The 26523-nt window shown below is 35.6% G+C and overlaps 1 protein-coding gene across 1 annotated transcript in view; it reads left to right on the top strand.

The window, feature by feature from the left end:
* Positions 1-26523, top strand: part of LOC133636391 (KH domain-containing, RNA-binding, signal transduction-associated protein 3-like) — a 116114-nt gene that overhangs the window by 60504 nt on the left and 29087 nt on the right. The window contains exon 6 of the mRNA XM_062030384.1: positions 11894-11976. Within this exon, the coding sequence (XP_061886368.1) occupies positions 11894-11976 (83 nt within the window). The remainder of the gene's footprint in view (positions 1-11893; positions 11977-26523) is intronic.

The following is a 26523-nucleotide window of genomic DNA, read 5'->3' as shown; positions in this document are numbered from 1 at the left end:
TCAACATCAGATAGTAAGAGAGCTAAAAAACCACACAGCTTACCAGAGTTGAGTTTCCCGCCACTGGTGTGATGTTACCTGATGAGAATGATGTCACTGACAAATGTGGTTGTTTTCTTAAAGGGACAGTAACGCAACTTAACAGAGTGGACAGCGACCACAGGGACAGACATAGAACCTTATTTTTTTGTAATTCTTTTTACGATTTTGATAATATACACCATATGACTAAAGAGAGCTTGTCTATGATAATTATATCATAACAAAAAAAATTAAAAATATATGTTTTTATTTGTTATTTTCTAGATTAAAGTTGAATAAACAGCACCAGGGACATGGCAAAATCGCATAATAGAACTTTAACAAAAGCTTTAAAAAATATATATTCTAATGTTTGAAGCCCATATCACTGTATTTATGATAGACAACAATTTACCATACACAAAGAAACTAATGGAATGAGCAATTGTAAATATTTTGAGAAAATATGACATGATTTATACTGGGGACGCAAAAGGCACCATATAAAAAAAATGACCCTAAAGAGACTAATAAATGATATTAAAGGTTAATATGCGTCTTGTAGTGCAGTGGATGAAGCGTATCATCCTCGTAACACTATTTACTGTGCTCACCAGGCCTGCAAAGATCAACTCCAGACTTGTAAACCTCTTATGTGTGCGTTAAATCTGCACAGTTTGAAGGAAAATTTTTTTTTAAAGTTTCGATTTTTCTACCAAAAATTGTGATTTTTAAATCAGGGGTGTCCAGATCACGGCCCGTGGATCAAGTGCGGCCCGCCAGGGTTGGAAGTTTGGCCCGCGAGACGTCATGAGTAATCTGGCTCGCGGAGTGTTGTCTGGGAATTCGCCGCTATCTTGTGGACGATGTGAATGTAATGATACAGATCTTTTATTTATAGATCCGTATCGCTCTGGAATAACTTGCCTCCAATTCTCACCGGCATTGAAAGTAAACAGCTTTTTAAAAGGAAACTACTATTTTATCCGAGTCTGTAAATTAGTTTGGTTTTGTATCGTGTAGTTCTATTTATATGGTCGTTAATATTCTGTGACTGTAAATGGTTTGCTGGTTGATGCTTTTATTTGTTTCTGTATTGTGGAGTTAGAATGATATGCGTTTACTTGTAATTGTATTGAGTTTGTGGACCCCAGGAAGACTAGTGGGTTTGTTGTGGCAACTAGCTAATGGGGATCCTTAATAAAAATCAAAAAATGAAATCAAATGACCGTTAATTGTGCTTTGAAGGCAATAAAGCCTTGTGGCCAATACGACCAAAGTATTGATAGTTTTTGTTCATTCGGTTATTTTGATGCTTAGAAATGCTTAATTCAGGCCAAAAAAACAAGGAATCTACTTAAATAATTGAAATATATATATATATATATATATATATATATATATATATATATATATATATATATATATATATATATGTGATAGAGTGAAGCTCTAAATTTTGAAGTGCGATGTGGCAAGTGACTAGATATATATATATAATATATATATATATATATATATATATATATATATATATATATATATATATATATATATATATATATATATATATATATATATATATATATATATATATATATATATATATGTGTGTATATATATATATATATATAATATATAATATATGTGTGTGTATATATATATATATATATATATGTATATATGTATGTATATATATATATATATATATATATATATATATATATATATATATATATATATATATATATATATATATATATATATATATATATATATATATATATATATATATATTAGGGATGTCCGATAATGGCTTTTTGCCGATATGCGATATTGTCCAACTCTTTAATTACCGATACCGATATCAACCGATACCGATATATACAGTCGTGGAATTAACACATTATTATGCCTAATTTGGACAACCAGGTATGGTGAAGATAAGGTACTTTTTAAAAAAATGAATCAAATAAAATAAGATAAATTAAAAACATTTTCTTGAATAAAAAAGAAAGTAAAACAATATAAAAACAGTTACATAGAAACTAGTAATGAATGAAAATTTGTAAAATTAACTGTTAAAGGTTAGTACTATTAGTGGAGCAGCAGCACGCACAATCATGTGTGCTTACGGACTGTATCCCTTGCAGACTGTATTGATATATATTGATATATAATGTAGGAAGCAGAATATTAATAACAGAAAGAAACAACCCTTTTGTGTGAATGAGTGTAAATGGGGGAGGGAGGTTTTTTGGTACATTTTAACGCATATATCGGCCGATAATATCGGCAGACCGATATTATCGGACAGCTCTAATATATGTATACACACACAGTCGCGATCAAAAGTTTACATACACTTATAAAGAACATGATGTCATGGCTGTCTTGAGTTTCCAATCATTTCTACAACTCTTATTTTATTGTGATGTAGTGATTGGAGCACATACTTGTTGGTCATCACATGGACAAAGGTAAGACCTTCTGGAGGAAAGTTCTGTGGTCAGATGAAACAAAAATGGAACTGTTTGGCCACAATACCCAGCAATATGTTTGGAGGGGAAAAGGTGAGGCCTTTAATCCCAGGAACACCATGCCTACCGTCAAGCATGGTGGTGGTAGTATTATGCTCTGGGCCTGTTTTGCTGCCAATGGGACTGCTGCTTTAAATGGGACAATGAAAAAGGAGGATTAGCTCCAATTTCTTCAGGACAAGCTAAAATCATCAGCCCGGAGGTTGGGTCTTGGGCACAGTTGGGTGTTCCAACTGGACAATGACCCTCTCCCTATTGGCAACCCAGGGAGGGACAGGCGTGTCGTGATTGGCAATCAGGATGCTTTGTATGCCAGCCTTGGATCATTGTGCATTGTAGTGTTCTAGACACTTCCGGCGTGAAACAAAACCAAAAAAAGGTTGAGGGTAAAGCAAACCAATGATCTGGTAAATCTATCATGTGACCATATGGAGAACTTTCTGCTGTACGCTCACTTCTTTGTGTTTGCGTATTATTTAGCCTCCAATTTGTTGTATTGCTGCATGAGTGAAAGGAACAACATGTGCTTGTTGTTAAATGTCAGACTTCCAGTATAAAATATCATATTCACGCATTTGAAAGGACAGTTGTTACTATGCGCTTAGTTCTTGTTACTATGCGCTTAAGTCTTGTTCCATATTCACGCTTGACAGATGACTTTGTTCCTTGCTCTCCTTTTTGACTGCAGGAACTTTTTTTGACAGCCGCAGCTTGTTTTCGGCAACCTGCGCTCCACGCTTCTTCTACTTTCTGTGTCGCCGCTTCATTCAATATTCACAACTGGGCTTCTTTGTTGCAGCTGCATCATAGACTTTGTTGCAGCTGCATCATAGACACACCTTTGTTGCAGCTGCATCATACACACACCTTTGTTGCAGCTGCATTATAAACACACCTTTGTTGCAGCTGCATCATACACACACCTTTGTTGCAGCTGCATCATACACACACCTTTGTTGCAGCTGCATCATACACACGCCTTTGTTGCAGCTGCATCATACACACACCTTTGTTGCAGCTGCATCATACACACACCTTTGTTGCAGCTGCATCATACACACACCTTTGTTGCAGCTGCATCATACACACACCTTTGTTGCAGCTGCATCATACACACACCTTTGTTGCAGCTGCATCATAGACACACCTTTGTTGCAGCTGCATCATACACACACCTTTGTTGCAGCTGCATCATAGACACACCTTTGTTGCAGCTGCATCATAAACACACCTTTGTTGCAGCTGCAACATACACACACCTTTGTTGCAGCTGCAACATACACACACCTTTGTTGCAGCTGCATTATAAACACACCTTTGTTGCAGCTGCATCATACACACACCTTTGTTGCAGCTGCATCATACACACACCTTAGCTTGAAGTCTGCAACCAAACAAAGAAGAAACATACTTTTCATATCAGTCTGGCGTTTATTCAACATTTTTTGAAGGGAACGATAAAGTTGCTTCATGCAATTTTGCTTTATCTCCATTTCTAATATTCACTTTATGTAAGACTGCCGTGTCTGCCAATTTGTCGGCCAATAATGGATTCTTTTTTCTCATTAAGGTCCTGGATTGTAACGAGTTTGGCTTAAATGAGAGCATGAATTGAATCAATTTAAAACACAACTTTAATAACCAATGTGTTGCTGCGAGCGTTTGTAGGAAATTGTACTAAATTGAAGTGTTTTTCTTTGAAATGGGACGTTTTCTTCGAGCAGGTTTTTAAAGAGAATGTCATTGATGTTGTTGCACTAATACTCTTGATTAGTCCTTATATTGTACAGAAATATCAGAACGTACTTTGTTGGAGCGTGTCGGAGCCTTTCTTCTTGACCTATACCAGGGGGTCGGCAACCCGCGGCTCTTTAGCGCCGCCCTAGTGGCTCTCTGGAGATTTTTCAAAAATGTATGAAGAATGGAAAAAGATGAGGGGTAAAAAAAATCTATTTTTTTGTTTTAGTATGGTTTCTGTAGGATGACAAACATGACACAAACCTCCCTAATTGTTATAAAGCACACTGTTTATATTAAACTTGCTTCACTGATTCGAGTATTGGGCGAGCGCCGTTTTGTCCTACTAATTTTGGCGGTCCTTGAACTCACCTTTAGTTTGTTTACTTTCTCCGACTTTCTAGGACGTGTTTTATGCCGCTTCTTTTTCTGTCTCATTTTGTCCACCACACGTTTAACGTTGTGCGTGAATGCACAAAGGTGAGTTTTGTTGATGTTATTGACTTGTGTGGAGTGCTAATCGGACATATTTGGTCACTGCATGACTGCAAGCTAATCGATGCTAACATGCTATTTAGGCTAGCGATATATACATATTGCATCATTATGCCTCGTTTGTAGCTATATTTGAGCTCATTTAGTTTCCTTTAAGTCCTCTTAATTAAATTTATATCTCATGACACATGTAATATGGCTTTTATTTTTTTGCGGCTCCGGACAGATTTGTTTTTGTATTTTTGGTCCAAAATGGCTCTTTCAACATTTTGGGTTGCCGACCCATGACCTATACGCAGAGTCCGCACTTTGTAGGGTCCCGAAATTGAGGTTGCCCGTTTTCCAGCGTCAATAAGCGCATGAAATATCTATTAATGCACGACAGGGGGCTTTGTATGAAATTGTTAACATATTCCTAGCCCCTTCCTGCTCCCTCACCGATAAGAATATACCGTAAATTCAAGACTATAAACCGCTACTTTTTTCCATCCATCCAGCCATCTTGTTCCGCTTATCCGAGGTCGGGTCGCGGGGGCAGCAGCCTAAGCAGGAAAGCCCAGACTTTCCTCTCCCCGGCCACTTGGTCTAGCTCCTCCCGGGGGATCCCGAGGCGTTCCCAGGCCAGCCGGGAGAGATAGTCTTCCCTGCGTGTCCTGGGTCTTCCCCGTGCCCCAAACAACACAGCAGCGGCTTCTCACCCTATCTCTAAGGGAGAGACCCGCCACCCGGCGGAGGAAACTCATTTGGGCCGCTTGTACCCGTGATCTTGTCCTTTCGGTCATGACCCAAAGCTCATGACCATAGGTGAGGATGGGGACGTAGATCGACCGGTAAATTGAGAGCTTTGCCTTCCGGCTCAGCTCCTTCTTCACCACAATGGATCGATACAGCGTCCGCATTACTGAAGACGCCGCACCGATCCGCCTGTCGATCTCACCATCCACTCTTCCCTCACTCGTGAACAAGACTCCCAGGTACTTGAACTCCTCCACTTGGGGCAGGGTCTCCTCCGCAACCCGGAGATGGCACTCCACCCTTTTCCGGGCACTACTTTTTTCCTCCCCCTAAAACCCTGCGGCTTATAAAACGGCGCGGCTAATTTGTGGATTTTTTCTTGAATTTTTCTCGCTATTTGCTCTAATGTTTTCTGTTAAATAATTGTCGTTAAACCCAAGCAGAGGACTAAAGTGGCGTGTTATTGTCTGTGCTATGGCAGCTGCTTTCGGACAAGTTGGCTCACTGCAGGTGCCGGGAGTCGATAATGTACTTCTTTGTGGAGGGGGGGCGTGGTCTGCGGGACCGGCCTCGAAGCACAGCTGGCAGGTGATTGGATTACCCAGCTGGGGCCCCTGCCATGCTTATTAGAAGCAGCCGGGTCGAGACACCGTTGTTGGGGGTTGGAGTTATGCAGGGACTGAAAAGTGGCCGAGCAGAGTTGTAACCGGGTGTGTTAGCACAATAAAAGATTGTTCAGCCCACCCCCCCCCCCCCCCCCCCCCCCCCGGCTTCCGAGCAGATCCATTTCCCCCCCCCCCCCCCACCCCCCCCCCCCCCCCCCCGGCTTCCGAGCAGATCCATTTCGCTCAGGACAACACACTCGGGAAACCTCTGCATTCCTGTTTTGCCTTGAACCGAAAGTAAAACCGTCCATGACGTTTCTGCTGGAAATGGTTCTTCGTTAATTCAACCTGCTCAGTGGCCTAGTGGTTAGAGTGTCCGCCCTGAGACTGGAAGGTCGTGAGTTCAAACCCCGGCCGAGTCATACCAAAGACTATAAAAATGGGAGCCATTACCTCCCCGCTTGGCACTCTCAGCATCAAGGCTTGGAATTGGGGGTTAAATCACCAAATGATTCCCGGGCGCGGCCACCGCTGCTGCTCACTGCTCCCCCTCCCCTCCCAGGGGACTTTAACTTTTACTTTAAAGCAAATGTTTTAATTTTCACACTTGAACTAAAACAATTCGTACTTACTAAACCGTCCCATGTGTGACGTCTGTAGGAATGGTTTCGTGCAAATGTGTGCAAGCTAGCTAGGGGTGGAAAGTTTCCGGTAAATTTCCGGAAAGTTTACTGATCAGTGGGTGTGACACGCTAACAGCCACTCAGGTAAACGTATCAACTAGAAAACGGGAAAAGTCACCTCGACAGTATGGCACCTTTTTGGGGGGAATTTTTCAAAGGGACTAATGTGCTTGTCACCACCCCTTAGCCGTGCTTACCCTTTAGAGCACAGCTGCAACTTCCTGCCACTGAACCTGCAGAAAATAGTTCTTCTCATTTCCTCCGTTTGCATTTTTGCACTATTTTGTTCTACTTTTAAGCGTTTCTTACGTAGTCCTTATTTTTGCGTCTTCATTTAAAAAAAGCTTTTAAGTCTTAAATGCGATTTTACAATTTTGTTTACATCCTTCGAGTCTTTTCCTTGCTTGTGTTGACATTTCCTTTCTGCCTTGATACCTGCTGTATATGAGAGGAAGGTTACATTTCAAATAAAATACATTCTCCTCCTGCTCCTTATATTCCATAGGTCATAAAAAATATCAATAATTATCGATATCGGCCGATATTAAACACGTATATCGCGATACAGTTTGCAGCCATATGGCCCGGCCCTATTCTATGTTGTCAAAGCAACCTTCCTTCGGGAGCTTTTCTTCCCATCACTCACCCGAGGGTGGTCTCACATGATGTTCAGATCAATAAAGTCATTTTGTTGCCGACTTCCAGAAGTGGAAAGAGAGTCAAACAGCGCCTCGGAATGAATATTATTTTGAAGCAGGAAGTGAGGAGGTCACACCAACTTCTTCCACATAACAGTTGATTCCGTCACTTGAGTAAAAAAAAAGTGCACATGTAATCAGGAATTAGCGTCTGGGTCATAAAGCGGCCGTGATGGCGCGGCTAAATCTTACATTTCATGCAAATGAGCCGCGGATGGAATTAGCTGAGACGTGTGCGGGGGGGATAAGAGGGGGATAAGAGGCATGTCGCCAGGGGTCCCAACCTTTTGTGCAGCCTAAGTCGCCGTTTATCCCGAATTAGGACGCATATCGCTTTGATGTTTTTCTTGGCAGCGGCAAAGGATGGGCCGGGGGGTGGAGGTGGGTGGTGGTGGGTCGGGGTCGGGGGGTGGGGGGTCGGGGGGCACATTGCCAGGGTCCGAACAGATGTTCAATGTCACACTTTGAGGTGCTGATGAAAGTGAGTCCTTCATCACGTTTATATTTATATACGCTCACTTATATATTTATATACGCTCACTTATATATTTATATACGCTCACTTATATATTTATATACGCTCACTTATATATTTATATACGCTCACTTATATATTTATATACGCTCACTTATATATTTATATACGCTCACTTATATATTTATATACGCTCACTTATATATTTATATACGCTCACTTATATATTTATATACGCTCACTTATATATTTATATACGCTCACTTATATATTTATATACACTCACTTATATATTTATATACGCTCACTTATATATTTATATACGCTCACTTATATTTTTATATACGCTCACTTATGTATTTATATACGCTGACTTATATATTTATATACGCTCACTTATATATTTATATACGCTCACTTATATATTTATATACACTCACTTATATATTTATATACGCTCACTTATATATTTATATACGCTCACTTATATATTTATATACGCTCACTTATATATTTATATACGCTCACTTATATATTTATATACGCTCACTTATATTTTTATATACACTCACTTATATATTTATATACGCTCACTTATATATTTATATACGCTCACTTATATATTTATATACGCTCACTTATATATTTATATACGCTCACTTATATATTTATATACGCTCACTTATATATTTATATACGCTCACTTATATATCTATACACGCTCACTTATATATCTATACACGCTCACTTATATATTTATATATGCTCACTTATATATTTATATACGCTCACTTATATATTTATATACGCTCACTTATATATTTATATACGCTCACTTATATATTTATATACGCTCACTTATATATTTATATACGCTCACTTATATATTTATATACGCTCACTTATATATTTATATACGCTCACTTATATATTTATATACACTCACTTATATATTTATATACTCTCACTTATATATTTATATACGCTCACTTATATATTTATATACGCTCACTTATATATTTATATACGCTCACTTATATATTTATATACGCTCACTTATATATTTATATACGCTCACTTATATATTTATATACGCTCACTTATATATTTATACACGCTCACTTATATATTTATACACGCTCACTTATATATCTATACACGCACTCACTTATATATTTATATACGCTCACTTATATATTTATATACGCTCACTTATATATTTATATACGCTCACTTATATATTTATATACGCTCACTTATATATTTATATACGCTCACTTATATATTTATATACGCTCACTTATATATTTATATACGCTCACTTATATATTTATATACGCTCACTTATATATTTATATACGCTCACTTCTATATTTATATACGCTCACTTATATATTTATATACACTCACTTATATATTTATATACGCTCACTTATATATTTATATACACTCACTTCTATATTTATATACGCTCACTTCTATATTTATATACACTCACTTCTATATTTATATACACTCACTTATATATTTATATACGCTCACTTATATATTTATATACACTCACTTATATATTTATATACACTCACTTATATATTTATATACGCTCACTTATATATTTATATACGCTCACTTATATATTTATATACGCTCACTTATATATTTATGTACGCTCACTTATATATTTATATACGCTCACTTATATATTTATATACACTCACTTATATATTTATATACGCTCACTTATATATTTATATACACTCACTTCTATATTTATATACGCTCACTTCTATATTTATATACACTCACTTCTATATTTATATACACTCACTTATATATTTATATACGCTCACTTATATATTTATATACACTCACTTCTATATTTATATACGCTCACTTATATATTTATATACGCTCACTTCTGCTCAGACAAGGAAACTACACTTGAATTAAAGACACATAATGACATCATCATATTGACACACTTTGTCCTAATCTCCCTAAACTTCTTCTATTTGTTTGTGCTGCAACAATTTTATGTCCATTAAAGTATTAAGTTAACATTTTATGTTATTAACATGTAATTAACGTGTTATTAATCATAATTAAGACCCCCCCCCACACCCACTCACCCACCTCAACAATGTTTAAATCACTCCAAACTTGTTTAATTCATTTGTGCTATGTTTGTGCTGCAAAAAAATGTTTATGTCTGTTAAAGTTTTAAATTAACATTTTATGTTATTAACATGTAATTAACGTGTTATTAAGCGTAATTAGGACCTCCACCCTCCCACCTCAACAATGTTTAAATCACCCCAAACTTGTTTAATTCATTTGTGCTATGTTTGTGCTGCAAACATTTTTGTGTCTATTAAAGTTTTTAAGTTAACATTTTATGTTATTAACGTCTTATTAATCGTAACTAACTTTTTAAGTCTAACTATTAAAGTTTTTAAGTTAACGTTTTATGGTTTTATGTTAACGTGTAATTAACATGTTAGTATCGCTTGTATCGCACATGATATCACACACAAGTAAACGCGCTGCAGGACTGCTTGTGTCGCACATGATATCGCACACAAGTAAACACGCTGCAAGACTGCTTGTGTCGCACATGATATCACACACAAGTAAACACGCTGCAGGATTGCTTTTGTCGCACATGATATCACACACAAGTAAACACGCTGCAGGACTGCTTGTATCGCACATGACATCACACACAAGTAAACACGCCGCAGGACTGCTTGTGTCGCACATGATATCGCACACAAGTAAACGCGCTGCAGGACTGCTTGAATCGCACATGATATCGCACACAAGTAAACACGCTGCAGGACTGCTTGTGTCGCACATGATATCACACACAAGTAAACACGCTGCAGGACTACTTGTATCGCACATGATATCACACACAAGTAAACGCGCCGCAGGACTGCTTGTATCGCACATGATATCACACACAAGTAAACACGCTGCAGGACTGCTTGTATCGCACATGACATCACACACAAGTAAACACGCCGCAGGACTGCTTGTGTCGCACATGATATCGCACACAAGTAAACGCGCTGCAGGACTGCTTGAATCGCACATGATATCGCACACAAGTAAACACGCTGCAGGACTGCTTGTGTCGCACATGATATCACACACAAGTAAACACGCTGCAGGACTACTTGTATCGCACATGATATCGCACACAAGTAAACGCGCCGCAGGACTGCTTGTATCGCACATGATATCACACACAAGTAAACGCGCTGCAGGACTGCTTGTATCGCACATGACATCACACACAAGTAAACACGCTGCAGGACTGCTTGTGTCGCACATGATATCCCACACAAGTAAACGCGCTCCAGGACTGCTTGTACCGCACATGATATCACACACAAGTAAACACGCTGCAGGACTGCTTGTCTCGCACATGATATCACACACAAGTAAACGCGCTGCAGGACTGCTTGTGTCGCACATGATATCACACACAAGTAAACACGCTGCAGGACTGCTTGTATCGCACATGGTATCACACACGAGTAAACACGCTGCAGGACTGCTTGTATCGCACATGACATCGCACACAAGTAAACACGCTGCAGGACTGCTTGTGTCGCACATGATATCACACACAAGTAAACGCGCTGCAGGACTGCTTGTGTCGCACATGATATCACACACAAGTAAACGCGCTGCAGGACTGCTTGTATCGCACATATCACACACAAGTAAATACGCTGCAGGACTGCTTGTATCGCACATGATATCACACACAAGTAAACGCTTTTTTCTGATACTGTGTGTAAGTTTAAAGGTGAATATTAAATGCAACAGTGACTTGTATCAATAAATGTATTGATTATTTGTGGGAAGGTAACATTTGCTGACTGTGCTGTTTCAGGACTACGATGACGGTTATGGAACAGCCTATGACGACCAGGGCTACGAGTCCTACGACAACAACTACACTCATCAAGGACAGAAGTAAGTTGTGTCTCTCTAATCATGCACTTAGTCCAGCAATAGCAATATTTACATCTCACTAAGTAATAGTAATATTTACATCTGACTAAGTAATATTTACATCTGACTAAGTAATAGCAATATTTACATCTGACTAAGTAATATTTACATCTGACTAAGTAATAGCAATATTTACATCTGACTAAGTAATAGCAATATTTACATCTGACTAAGTAATTGCAATATTTACATCCGACTAAGTAATATTTACATCTGACTAAGTAATAGCAATATTTACATCTGACTAAGTAATATTTACATCTGACTAAGTAATAGCAATATTTACATCTGACTAAGTAATAGCAATATTTACATCTGACTAAGTAATATTTACATCTGACTAAGTAATAGCAATATTTACATCTGACTAAGTAATAGCAATATTTACATCTGACTAAGTAATAGCAATATTTACATCTCACTAAGTAATAGTAATATTTACATCTGACTAAGTAATAGTAATATTTACATCTGACTAAGTAATAGTAATATTTACATCTCACTAAGTAATAGTAATATTTACATCTCACTAAGTAATAGCAATATTTACATCTGACTAAGTAATAGCAATATTTACATCTGACTAAGTAATAGCAATATTTACATCTGACTAAGTAATAGCAATATTTACATCTCACTAAGTAATAGCAATATTTACATCTGACTAAGTAATAGCAATATTTACATCTCACTAAGTAATAGCAATATTTACATCTCACTAAGTAATAGCAATATTTACATCTGACTAAGTAATAGCAATATTTACATCTGACTAAGTAATAGTAATATTTACATCCGACTAAGTAATAGCAATATTTACATCCGACTAAGTAATAGTAATATTTACATCCGACTAAGTAATAGTAATATTTACATCTGACTAAGTAATAGCAATATTTACATCCGACTAAGTAATAGTAATATTTACATCTGGCTAAGTAATAGCAATATTTACATCTGACTAAGTAATAGCAATATTTACATCTGACTAAGTAATAGTAATATTTACATCTGGCTAAGTAATAGCAATATTTACATCTGACTAAGTAATAGCAATATTTACATCTGACTAAGTAATAGTAATATTTACATCTGACTAAGTAATAGCAATATTTACATCTGACTAAGTAATAGCAATATTTACATCTGACTAAGTAATAGCAATATTTACATCTGACTAAGTAATAGCAATATTTACATCTGACTAAGTAATAGCAATATTTACATCTGACTAAGTAATAGCAATATTTACATCTGACTAAGTAATAGTAATATTTACATCTGACTAAGTAATAGTAATATTTACATCTGACTAAGTAATAGCAATATTTACATCTGACTAAGTAATAGTAATATTTACATCTGACTAAGTAATAGTAATATTTACATCTCACTAAGTAATAGCAATATTTACATCTGACTAAGTAATAGCAATATTTCAGTATAAGTGTGTATATATATGTGTATGTATATAATATATATATATATATATATATGTATATATATATATATATATATATATATATATATACACATATATACGCATACTGATACATATATGTGTTATATATATATATTTTTATATATATATATATATATATATACACATATATACGCATACTGATACATATATGTGTTATATATATATATATATGTATATATATATATATATATATATATATATATATACATATATATTTATATATATATATATATATATATATATATATATATATATATACACACACATATATACGCATACTGATACATATATGTGTTATATATTTATATATATATATATATATATATATATACACATATATACGCATACTGATACATATATGTGTTATATATATATATACATATATAAATTAGCTAGCCATGCGATGTAAAATCCAGATGTCCACGGTAGTGGACGCTGGTTCTCAGAGGACAAACACTATTTCTTTACAATATGCTCCAAAGAGGCTCAATAAAAATCCACATTTATAAGATTAAAGATCATTTGCAGAAGTCTACTTATTTATTCTTCAGGAAATATCTTGCAAAACTTGTGTGATGAATTCATGCTCAGAATCACCTGCTTTTTATTCAGTGCTTTTCATCATTCATTCCATTTCAACACTCAGAAGGTTTTATTATTAATTATGACTGTCAACAGAGTCCAGTCTGCTGTTGTGTGGATGTTTCATGTTTAATTATTAAATATGACTGTCAATAGAGTCCAGTCTGCTGTTGTGTGGATGTTTCATGTTTTATTATTAAATATGACTGTCAATAGAGTCCAGTCTGCTGTTGTGTGGATGTTTCATGTTTTATTATTAATTATGACTGTCAATAGAGTCCAGTCTGCTGTTGTGTGGATGTTTCATGTTTTATTATTAATTATGACTGTCAACAGTCCAGTCTGCTGTTGTGTGGATGTTTCTTAAACGAGACATTTCAATGCACAAGATGGACTTTTCTCTCTCAGGCATCACAAGGTCAAAAAGCTGTTGGTGAGGTGATGTATTTGAACAAAGTGCCACAATAAATGTTGGCTGCTTACAGAAAATGATGTTTGCTGGCTGTAATGATCACTATTTGATGGTATTGGCGGCAGTCAGCGGGGAAAATAATCCATGTTTTTCTTTGGTGAGCAGCAGGGATCTATTTGTTTATGATGCTGTCAGGATCTTTGTTTTGTTGGACGATAACCTCTTCTGTTATTGTCTGACTTGCTGAGGCTTGTGCTTGCCAAGGATGGCAGCACGCAAACTAAAGAGGCTTTCAGTGTAGATGGCGGGAGTGGAAAATGAGTTGATGACATAAAAATATGTCTGGCAGGGTGAGGGAGTCCAAGATGTCTTCTTATCTGCAGTTATGACTCACTTCTGGATCACTTTTTTCTGTTTTATTACACGCTTTCTCTTATTCCTATTCTCCCATCCACCTCGCCAGTTAGACACGCCCACCTCGCCAGTTAGAGACGTCCACCCCGTGTTTAAGTTGAGTTCCTGAAGGGGCGGACTTTGCCATCTTTTCTTGGTTGTGTGAAATATGGAAAATGACGTTTTATTACCACTTGTGAATGTCATTAAAGTCCATTAAAAAATAGAACTCTTTGAATTTAAAAATGTCCAATCAATCCGGGCAGTTCTTGTCACGTGACCATGTTGTCATGGTGATGTAGCGTCAAAAAAACCAATCGATTTTCTTATTCGTAACCATTGGCGTTGTTAGGCCTATTTTAGCCCCCCTAAAATGTTCTTAAGCCCCCCTAAATAATTTGGTGTTAAAAAATAAAAATAAAACAATATATATATATATATATTTTTTTTTTACAAATACATGCCGACATATTCATTATAAAGTGGCCCGAATATGAGGTTAAATAAATAATCATATAACCTGTCATTATTCACTCAGTTTCCCCTCACTTCATAGTGTAAGGTAGAGAGCCCCTTTCGTGCGTCGGTATCCAATCCATTCCACCTGTTCATATAGAAAATGGCCACATCACTCAAAATCCAGTCCGCATTTTCTCTGCGACCTTGCTTGCGGTCCTGCAGGTGTACGAAGCACATGAGCACACAGCACTGCAGAACAAGAACCTTGTGTCTGCAATTGTAAATAATTTAGTTTTCAAGTTTCGTGCTTCTTGTAGAATCTATATAAAGTAATATACATTAGCCTATTGTTAAAATAATGAAAACAACATCATTAAATATATTAGTTTTATTGTATTGTTACATTAATAGCTGTTGTATTATTATAGGATGGCTTGTTAAACATTTCATAGGATTTTCAGAGGGTGAAAAAACCAAGACAATACAAAATGTAAAATGAATAAATACATAAAAAGAAAAAGAAAAAAAATTGTTTTGTCCCGTGCATTTTTTTTACCGTCCCCGGGACGACGGGACTACATTACTCTCAAACCCTGGAAGTTACATTTTATTGTTTGCATTATTTGTTTCAGCATTGCACTTTGAAGATGGTCCCTCAGCTCTTTGACAGCTTTGGCTCTTTTTCAGATCAGCAGACTAAGTCTTTCTTATTTACAGTATATATAAATGTTTCTCATCTCTATTCAGACTTCCATATATATTTAATTTCCTTAACAGCTTGCCATAATATATATATATATGAATATATTATATACATACAAGCCAAATTATCCCGATCCAGATATTACTTTAATTCAAATAATTAAGTAATATTTCCAGGGCTTGAATTTACAACCATTTTAGTCACATATGTGCCCAAAATGTAATCTGTGCAACTTCTAAATATTTGGGAACAAACAATTATTGTATTGTGAGTGAAAGTGGTGGCATTAGCCTCTATGTTGTGAAGTAATAGCATAGAGGCTAATGCCATGACTTTCATTGTGTTTCAGTGTATCTTGAAGGATCATGCAAGTCATTGTTTCTTGTTGATGCTGTAAACAACCATGTTTGTTGTTGTACTGAACACACATTGAAAAGAAACCCACTGAAATAATGATAATAACAATGAATAATTTCTAAGTTTTGTTAGCCGTTTGTGAAGTTTTGTGCTCGTGCGCTACGTTCGCTCGCATCCTGTGCATCTCCTGGGGGCTAAGCCCCCCCTGTCCTTAAAAGCTAGTGACGCCCCTGTTCGTAACGATTCTTAATCGATTCCAAAAAATCTCATCGATTTTATATTTATTTATTTATTATTTGTCCTGTCCAGCCAGGATATTTCTCTTATTTGTATTTGACTTTACTAAATGTTCGTGTAGAATTTACTAAACAAAACAGTTTTTAAGTAACATAAAAATGTATCAAAGCTTTGTGTTTCATTTTTTTGGGAGGGATTAAGTTAATGTTAAAACTTGCACCAAATGTTTTTAAAAAACTATTAATTTTGAATCGAGAATAGTTTTCGATTCGCAAATCAATTTTGAAAGGAATCGTTACCCCCAAGAATCGAATCGAATCACGTGATGCCCAAAGATTCACTGTCCGAGTGTGTATGCACGCTACAACAGCTTCTTCTTCCTGATGTGAATGATAATCTGTCAGCTGTTTGTGTGTGTTTGAGTGCGAGTGTGTGGGGGTTTGATATTAACTGTCAAAATAATCAATGGAATCAATTGATAGACACAACATTAAATATGTATTTTCTATGAAATGGTTTCATAATCCAATGACCACAGTCCAGATGTAATGGTTGGTTAGTACCAGGATGTCTGAACACTGTTCCCGCTGACGACGATTTGCATTTAGATTTTTGATAGTTGATACAGAGTAGCATTATAGTGCTTTGATGCTCATCTTAATGGATGTTTGCCGGGGTCTCAATTGAAGAAAAACCAGAACAAATTTGGTCGTTTTCTGTGAGTTTCATCTTATTCTGTGTGGTGTTACGCTGCATCCAAACTTCCAGTGCAATATTATATAATAATAAAGTTAAGGGGAATATTGAATACATTTAAGTGTGGCTGCACCCAAAGTGCGCATCTTGGATGAAGGCAGTAACGGACTTAAGTCGAGACTTAATTGACTGAAAGTCAACTATTTTTCACTCAAGCATCTGGGAGAATGGAACATTTACACTGATCTTTCTGTCCTGGGTCAAAGTCAGAACATTTGCATAAAGTGAGGTTTTGGTTGGATAATTGATGTCTTCTTCTAAAATATACTCGTAAAGATCGTTTCTGCTAACTCACGATTCAACTAGATTACGATTCTTGGGGTGACAATTCGATTCAGACCGATTCTCGCAACAAGTTGTTTATCAAATAGAGAATAAAAGAGGTTAGACAAGGTTGTTGATGTGTGAATGATAATCTGAATTTATTACACGGACAGTCCGCACACAGATGGTCTAATCAGAATCGTTTTATTGCCATTGTTTGAGAACGGGTTCTATGATCAACTCTTCACAATTATCCTAAAGAAATGAGAATAGCAATTTAGTTGTGAGTTCCTAGGTTCTGCATAACACTTGTCCATGACTTGGCCAAAGTGGACCAAGTCTGAGTTTATTGAAATGTGATTTTTTTTCTAGTTTACAAGCAAAATGTGATCTTTATCTGACTCCAGTATAAACGTGCTTAGGCCCCAATGGGGCCCTCCTTAAGTGACACAGTATATATATATATATATATATATATATATATATATACACTACCGTTCAAAAGTTTGGGGTCACATGGAAATGTCCTTATTTTTGAAGGAAAAGCACTGTACTTTTCAATAAAGATAACTTTAAACTAGTCTTAACTTGAAAGAAATACACTCTATACATTGCTATTGTGGTAAATAAATATTCTAGCTGCAAAAGTCTGGTTTTTGGTGCAATATCTACATAGTTGTATAGAGGCCCATTTCCAGCAACTATCACTCCAGTGTTCCAATGGTACAATGTGTTTGCTCATTGGCTCAGAAGGCTAATTGATGATTAGAAAACCCTTGTGCAATCATGTTCACACATCTGAAAACAGTTTAGCTCGTTACAGAAGCTACAAAACTGACCTTCCTTTGAGCAGATTGAGTTTCTGGAGCATCACATTTGTGGGGTCAATTAAACGCTCAAAATGGCCAGAAAAAGAGAACTTTCATCTGAAACTCGACAGTCTATTCTTGTTCTTAGAAATGAAGGGTATTACACTAAATTGTTTGGGTGACCCCAAACTTTTGAACGGTAGTGTATATATATATATATATATATATATATATATATATATATATATATATATATATATATATATATATGTATATGTATATATATATATATATATATGTATATATATGTATATGTATATAAACACACACACATATATATGTATGTACATATATATGTGTGTATATATATATATATATATATATATATATATATATATATGTATGTATGTATATATATATATACATATATATATATATATATATATATATATATATATATATATATATATATATATATATATATATATATATATATATATATATATATATATATATATATATACAAACACACACATTTTTTTCAGTTCTGATGCTAAAAATATGTATAAAAAATGTATAATAATAATAATAATAATACATTTTATTTAGTATAGCGCTTTTCAGGGTACTCAAAGACGCTTTACAGGATACAGAATTTTTTAAAAAAATATGAAACAGTTTAAAGTAATAATATAAAATACAGAAAATATAAAAGCAGTACATTGTAAAATACATAATAATACAGGACAATTACAAGACACAGAACACTAATCACAGCTTAAAAGCAGATCTGAAGAGGTGTGTTTTGAGAAGGCTTTTGAAGGTCTGGGCAGTCACGGATGGGTTTGGGAAGAGAGTTCCAGAGGGTGGGAGCAGCCATGGAGAAGGTTCTATCACCCCAGGTCCGGAGCTTGGTTCTGAGTGGTGGGGAGAGGAGGTTGGTGTCAGAGGAGCGGAGGCTGCGTGAAGGGGTATGGCGGTGAAGCAGCTTGGTGAGGTAGCAGGGGGCCTGGCTGTGGAGGGCTTTGTGGGTGAGGAGGAGGATTTTAAAGTGGATCCGGTGAGGAACGGGGAGCCAGTGGAGTTTCTGGAGGACTGGGGGTGATGTGCTCACGGGAGCGGGTGTGGGTGAGCAGGCGGGCGGCAGAGTTTTGAATGTATTGCAGTTTATTGAGAATTTTGCATGATGAGTTGTAGAGGATGCTGTTACAGTAGTCAAGTCTGGAGGTGATGAAGGCATGGATCAGCGTTTCAGTGGTAGAGAAGGAGAGGGATGGACGGAGACGGGCAATATTTTGGAGGTGGAAGAAAGCAGTTCTTGTAATGTGGTTGACATGTATATGTATATGTATATATATGTATATTATTCTATGCATTATTAGCCTTTTTGCATGTTTGGCTTTAAAGTTATGTGTGAATAAATTTGTATAGCTTTTTTCGCATTATCTCAGGATTCTAAGAACATTACTGTCATATTGAGTAAAAAGCTAAATTTTGTATTTGCAAACCTTACAAAATCTTACGTTTCTTTTAAAACTCACAAATATACATTATTTCAGGCATTACTAGCCATTTTGCATCTATGGTTTAGGACAGGGGTCGGCAACCTTTACCACTCAAAGAGCCATTTTGGCAAGTTTCACAAATTAAAGAAAATAATGGGAGCCACAAAAAAATTTTAAAATTTAAAATGAAAAACACCGCATACAAAGCTTAAATGCTTTGTGCTATGTTAACCAGGGGTCTCCGACACACGCACCGGCACGCACTTTAATGTGGAAATTTGATGTTAGTGCGGCCCGCGAGTTTTGAATGAATGGCGCTTGATAGCGTCATACTGGCCAACCCTCTCATTATTTCCGGGAGACTCCCGAATATCAGGGCGTAATGGCACTGCTTTTTGCGCCCTCTACAGCCTGCCCAAACAGTGTACCTGCTCGACCACATGTAGAATGCAGTTTCAGCTTGCTCACGTAAGTGACAGCAAGGCGTACTAGCTCAGCAGCCACACATATTACACTGACGGTAGCCTTATAAAACAACTTTAACACTGTTACGTTACAAATATGCGCCACACTTTGAACCCACACCAAAAAAGAATGACAAACACATTTCTGGAGAACATCTGCACTGTAACACAACATAAACACAACACAACAAATACCCAGAATCCCATGCAGCCCTAACTCTTCCGCTCAACCAACGCACGGAGAGGGGGGGTTTGGTGGTAGCGGGGGTGTATAATGTAGACCGGAAGAGTTAGGGCTGCATGGGATTCTGGGTATTGGTTGTGTTGTGTTTATGTTGTGTTACGGTGGGATGTTCTCCAGAAATGTGTTTTTCATTCTTTTTTGGTGTGGGTTCACAGTGTGGCGCATATTTGTAACGTAACAGTGTTAAAGTTGTTTGATGCGGTTACCGTCAGTGTAAGCTGTGTGGCTGATGAGTAAGTATGCTTTGCTGTCTCCTACGTGTGCAAGTAAAAGCTGCACACAACATGTGGCCAGGCTGGCACGCTGTTTGTAAATGCTATAGAGAACAATTACTGCAGTGCAATTAGGGCACTCCCTTAATTTAGTCATTAGAGTGAAAATTGGATTATATTTTCCCTGGGAGTTATCTAGGAGAGGCACTGAGATCCCTAAGTCTCCTGGGAAAATCGGGGGGGGTCGGCAAGTATGCAGCTGAGCCGCATCAGAGTGGTCAAAGAGCCGCATGCGGCTCCGGAGCCGCGGGTTGCCGACCCCTGGTTTAGGAGTTATGTTTAAATAACTGTGGTATTGAGTGTGACAGTTATTTAAAGTCATATTGTCAGAGTCATATTGAGTAAAAGCACATTTTTGTCTTTGCAAACCTTATAAAAAACACCTGATTCTCGTAAAACTTACATAGATACATTATTTCAGTTATGTTTTTACAACTTTTATATTTTAATGACAGTTATACAGTCATATCGAGTAAATTTATGTCTTTGCAAACCTTAGAAAATATTTGTTTTGTGTAAAACTCACAGACACAATATTCCAGGCATTATTAGACATTTTGCATGTTTGCTATTAAAGTTATGTTTTATTACATTTTTAGTGCTTTTTTCGAATTATCTCAGGATTCTAAGAACATTACTGTCATATTGAGTAAAAAAACGACATTTTGTATTTGCAAACCTTACAAAATCTTATGTTTCTGATTTTTTTTTCTAGTTTACAAGTAAAATGTGATCTTTATCTGACTCCAGTATAAACGTGCTCAGGCCCCAATGGAGCCCTCCTAAAGTGACACAGTCTAGACCAGGGGTCACCAACCTTTTTGAAAGCAAGAGCTACTTCTTGGGTAGTGATTAATGCGAAGGGCTACCAGTTTGATACACACTTCAATAAATTGCCAGAAATAGCCAATTTGCTCAATTTACCTTTAACTCTATGTTATTATTAATAATTAATGATATTTACACTTAATTGAACGGTTTAAAAGAGGAGAAAACACGAAAAAAATTATAATTACATTATGAAACAGTTTATCTTCAATTTCGACTCTTTAAAATTCAAAATTCAACCGAAAAAAAGAGAAAAACTTGGAAAAAGAATTTATGGAACATCATTAGTATTTTTTCCTGATTAAGATTAATTTTAGAATTTTGATGAGATGTTTTAAATAGGTTAAAATCCAATCTGCACTTTGTTAGAATATATAACAAATTGGACCAAGCTATATTTCTAACAAAGACAAATCATTATTTCTTCTAGATTTTCCAGAACAAAAATTTTAAAAGAAATTCAAAAGACTTTGAAATAAGATTTAAATTTGATTCTACAGATTTTCTAGATTTGCCAGAATAATTTTTTTAAATTTTAATCATAATAAGTTTGAAGAAATATTTCACAAATATTCTTCGTCGAAAAAACAGAAGCTAAAATGAAGAATTAAATTAAAATGTATTTATAATTAAAATGTATTTATTATTCTTTACAATAAAAAAAATAAATTTACTTGAACATTGATTTAAATTGTCAGGAAAGAAGAGGAAGGAATTTAAAAGGTAAAAAGGTATATGTGTTTAAAAATCCTAAAATCCTTTTTAAGGTTGTATTTTTTCTCTAAAATTGTCTTTCTGAAAGTTATAAGAAGCCAAGTAAAACAAATTAATGAATTTATTTAAACAAGTGAAGATCAAGTCTTTAAAATATTTTCTTGGATTTTCAAATTCTATTTGAGTTTTGTCTCTCTTAGAATTAAAAATGTCGGGCAAAGCGAGACCAGCTTGCTAGTAAATAAATAAAATTTAAAAAAATAGAGGCTGCTCCCTGGTAAGTGCTGCTATTTGAGCTATTTTTAGAACAGGCCAGCGGGCTACTCAACTGGTCCTTACGGGCTACCTGGTGCCCGCGGGCACCGCCTTGGTGACCCATGGTCTAAACGCTCCAAAGTACTTCAAATGTGATTCAGGCCACATCAGGAGATAGTCTGAATCCGATTGGAATCTGGGACTTCAGTCTAAACGGCTTTTTCGTCAGCCTTCGTGTGCGCGGGGAAAGCCGCCAGCAAAAGTGGATACTTCGTCACAACGTCAGGTTTCGCTGAGCAAAGTCTTTTCCCGCAAATAATAGGCTATATTTAGTACATGAACCTTTATTTTGGAATTCAAAGAAATAGAGATCTTTGAAGCTGTGGCGTATTTGCTTCCATGTTATGGAATTATTACGTATTATTCACATGGGAATAATATAAATACAGTCTATTATACAGCATTATTCATATGTGAATAATATAAATACAGTCTATTATACAGCATTATTCACATGTGAATAATATAAATACAGTCTATTATACAGCATTATTCACATGTGAATAATGCTGTATAATAGACTGTATTTATGTGTGTGTGTGTGTGTGTTCTTGTATTCCTACCCTTCTTGAGACATGAAGAAGGAAAAGTATCTTCCATATGAGGAGGTGTGAACAAGTGATGACATAAATCATGGTCCCAATAACATTGCATCTAATAGACAATGTCTCATTTGCACCCCTGCTGGTGACATCTATCAACATGAGGGTGGTCCCAAAAAAATTGACTGTCAACATATGAAATAACAAGTGTGTGTACGAAATTGAAATGCGCCCCCTTTGGCCAAAATGTATTAAAAAATGTTTAAATAAATATGTATATAGAGACATACTGTAATAACTTGAAGTAAATAATGAAGATTAAAAACCAATTACAAACAAAAAATAAAAACTAAATAGTTTTTTACTAAAAGCTTACCTTTTTTATATTTGCATAGTATGTATATATTAGTAATGTTGTAAATACACTTCTTTATATATCTAGAAAGGCTGGTCCTAAAGAGGGAGGCATTTTTCTCAGGTCTCAAGAAGGTAACAAATACAAGAATGTGTGTGTGTGAGTTCTTGTATTCCTACCCTTCTTGAGACATGAAGAAGGAAAAGTATCTTCCATATGAGGAGGTGTGAACAAGTGATGACATAAATCAATAACATTGCATCTAATAGACAATGTCTCATTTGCACCCCTGCTGGTGACATCTATCAACATGAGGGTGGTCCCAAAAAAATTGACTGTCAACATATGAAATAACAAGTGTGTGTAAGAAATTGAAATGCGCCCCCTTTGGCCAAAATTAATTAAAACAAATTTAAATAAATATGTATATAGAGACATACTGTAATAACGTGAAGTAAATAATGAAGATTAAAAACCAATTACAAACAAAAAATAAAAACTAAATAGTTTTTTACTAACAGCTTACCTTTTTTATATTTGCATAGTATGTATATATTAGTAATGTTGTAAATACACTTCTTTATATATCTAGAAAGGCTGGTCCTAAAGAGGGAGGCATTTTTCTCAGGTCTCAAGAAGGTAAGAAATACAAGAGTGTGTGTGTGTGTGTGTGTGAGTTCTTGTATTCCTACCCTTCTTGAGACATGAAGAAGGAAAAGCATCTTCCATATGAGGAGGTGTGAACAAGTGATGACATAAATCAATAACATTGCATCTAATAGACAATGTCTCATTTGCACCCCTGCTGGTGACATCTATCAACATGAGGGTGGTCCCAAAAAAATTGACTGTCAACATATGAAATAACAAGTGTGTGTAAGAAATTGAAATGCGCCCCCTTTGGCCAAAATTAATTAAAACAAATTTAAATAAATATGTATATAGAGACATACTGTAATAACGTGAAGTAAATAATGAAGATTAAAAACCAATTACAAACAAAAAATAAAAACTAAATAGTTTTTTACTAACAGCTTACCTTTTTTATATTTGCATAGTATGTATATATTAGTAATGTTGTAAATACACTTCTTTATATATCTAGAAAGGCTGGTCCTAAAGAGGGAGGCATTTTTCTCAGGTCTCAAGAAGGTAAGAAATACAAGAATGTGTGTGTGTGTGTGTGTGTGTGTGTGAGTTCTTGTATTCCTACCCTTCTTGAGACATGAAGAAGGAAAAGTATCTTCCATATGAGGAGGTGTGAACAAGTGATGACATAAATCAATAACATTGCATCTAATAGACAATGTCTCATTTGCACCCCTGCTGGTGACATCTATCAACATGAGGGTGGTCCCAAAAAAATTGACTGTCAACATATGAAATAACAAGTGTGTGTAAGAAATTGAAATGCGCCCCCTTTGGCCAAAATTAATTAAAACAAATTTAAATAAATATGTATATAGAGACATACTGTAATAACGTGAAGTAAATAATGAAGATTAAAAACCAATTACAAACAAAACATAAAAACTAAATAGTTTTTTACTAACAGCTTACCTTTTTTATATTTGCATAGTATGTATATATTAGTAATGTTGTAAATACACTTCTTTATATATCTAGAAAGGCTGGTCCTAAAGAGGGAGGCATTTTTCTCAGGTCTCAAGAAGGTAAGAAATACAAGAACGTGTGTGTGTATGTGTGCGCGCGTGTGTGTGTGTGTGTGTGTGTGTGTGTGTGTGTGTGTGTGTGTGTGTGTGTGTGTGGGTGTGTGTGTGTGTGTGTGTGTGTGTGTGTGTGTGTGTGTGTGTGTGTGTGTGTGTGTGTGTAAAGTAAATTATAAAAAAATAAATCCAAATAAAAAATATTTTAACAGTTTAGAAAGACTAGTCACAAAAAATATTAGGAGACAATTTACAATTTTGGAAGTTTTAAAAAAAGGGAAAAGATATTGATAGGTTCTAAATACTGTATATACATTAAATCAATAAAATAAATAAATCCAGATTATATTAAAAAAATTGTTTTAACAATTTAGTAAGTAAATTAAAAAAATATTAATTAAACAATGCACAATATTTGGGAGTTTGTTCTTAAGTGATAAAAATATTTTTTTTATTTTCTATAATGATAATAACAAAAATAAAAAATAAAATTACATATCTGCATAGTGAGTTGAAAAATAAAACTAACGTAGATCTTTTTTTGTACCATGAATTGATTAACGTGGACCCCGACTTAAACAAGTTGAAAAACTTATTGGGGTGTTACCATTTAGTGGTCAATTGTACGGAATATGTACTGTACTGTGCAATCTACTAATACAAGTTTCAATCAATCAATCCACACTGTCTGTCTCCTCTACTGAACAGCCATAAAAAGATTAAAACCCTCCCAAATATATTACGCTATATACATTATATTACTTTCATTTATTTTCACGTTAAAAAAACCCACTCGTTTTTAAGGTGTGGCAAATCTTATGTAGAGGAGACACAGACATCAGCGTGGATCTACGTGAGCTTTATTTTTCAAATGACTTGCGTATTGTATATAAAATGTAAACAAATACACCACAACGTCCACCTCATTTCCAGTCTTACAACAATGGCTATTTCTCAGTCTGTCACTTGAGGGCAGTTTTGGCGTCCGGTCCGGTGTGTGCTGGTCACAGGGCCCATGTGGTCTCATGCAGTCGTGCACCGGGGATCACTTTAACCCAAGTGTGAACGCAGCATTCATTCTTGTAAGGCTCATTAATGAAGCATAAGCACATTTACAGGAAGACAAAAGTCTGCAAGGACTGGAAGA

This window comes from Entelurus aequoreus, linkage group LG20, assembly GCF_033978785.1.
Source record: "Entelurus aequoreus isolate RoL-2023_Sb linkage group LG20, RoL_Eaeq_v1.1, whole genome shotgun sequence".
NCBI lineage: Eukaryota > Metazoa > Chordata > Actinopteri > Syngnathiformes > Syngnathidae > Entelurus > Entelurus aequoreus.
Note: the sequence above shows the minus strand (reverse complement) of the source record. Positions and strands in the feature narration are given on the sequence as shown.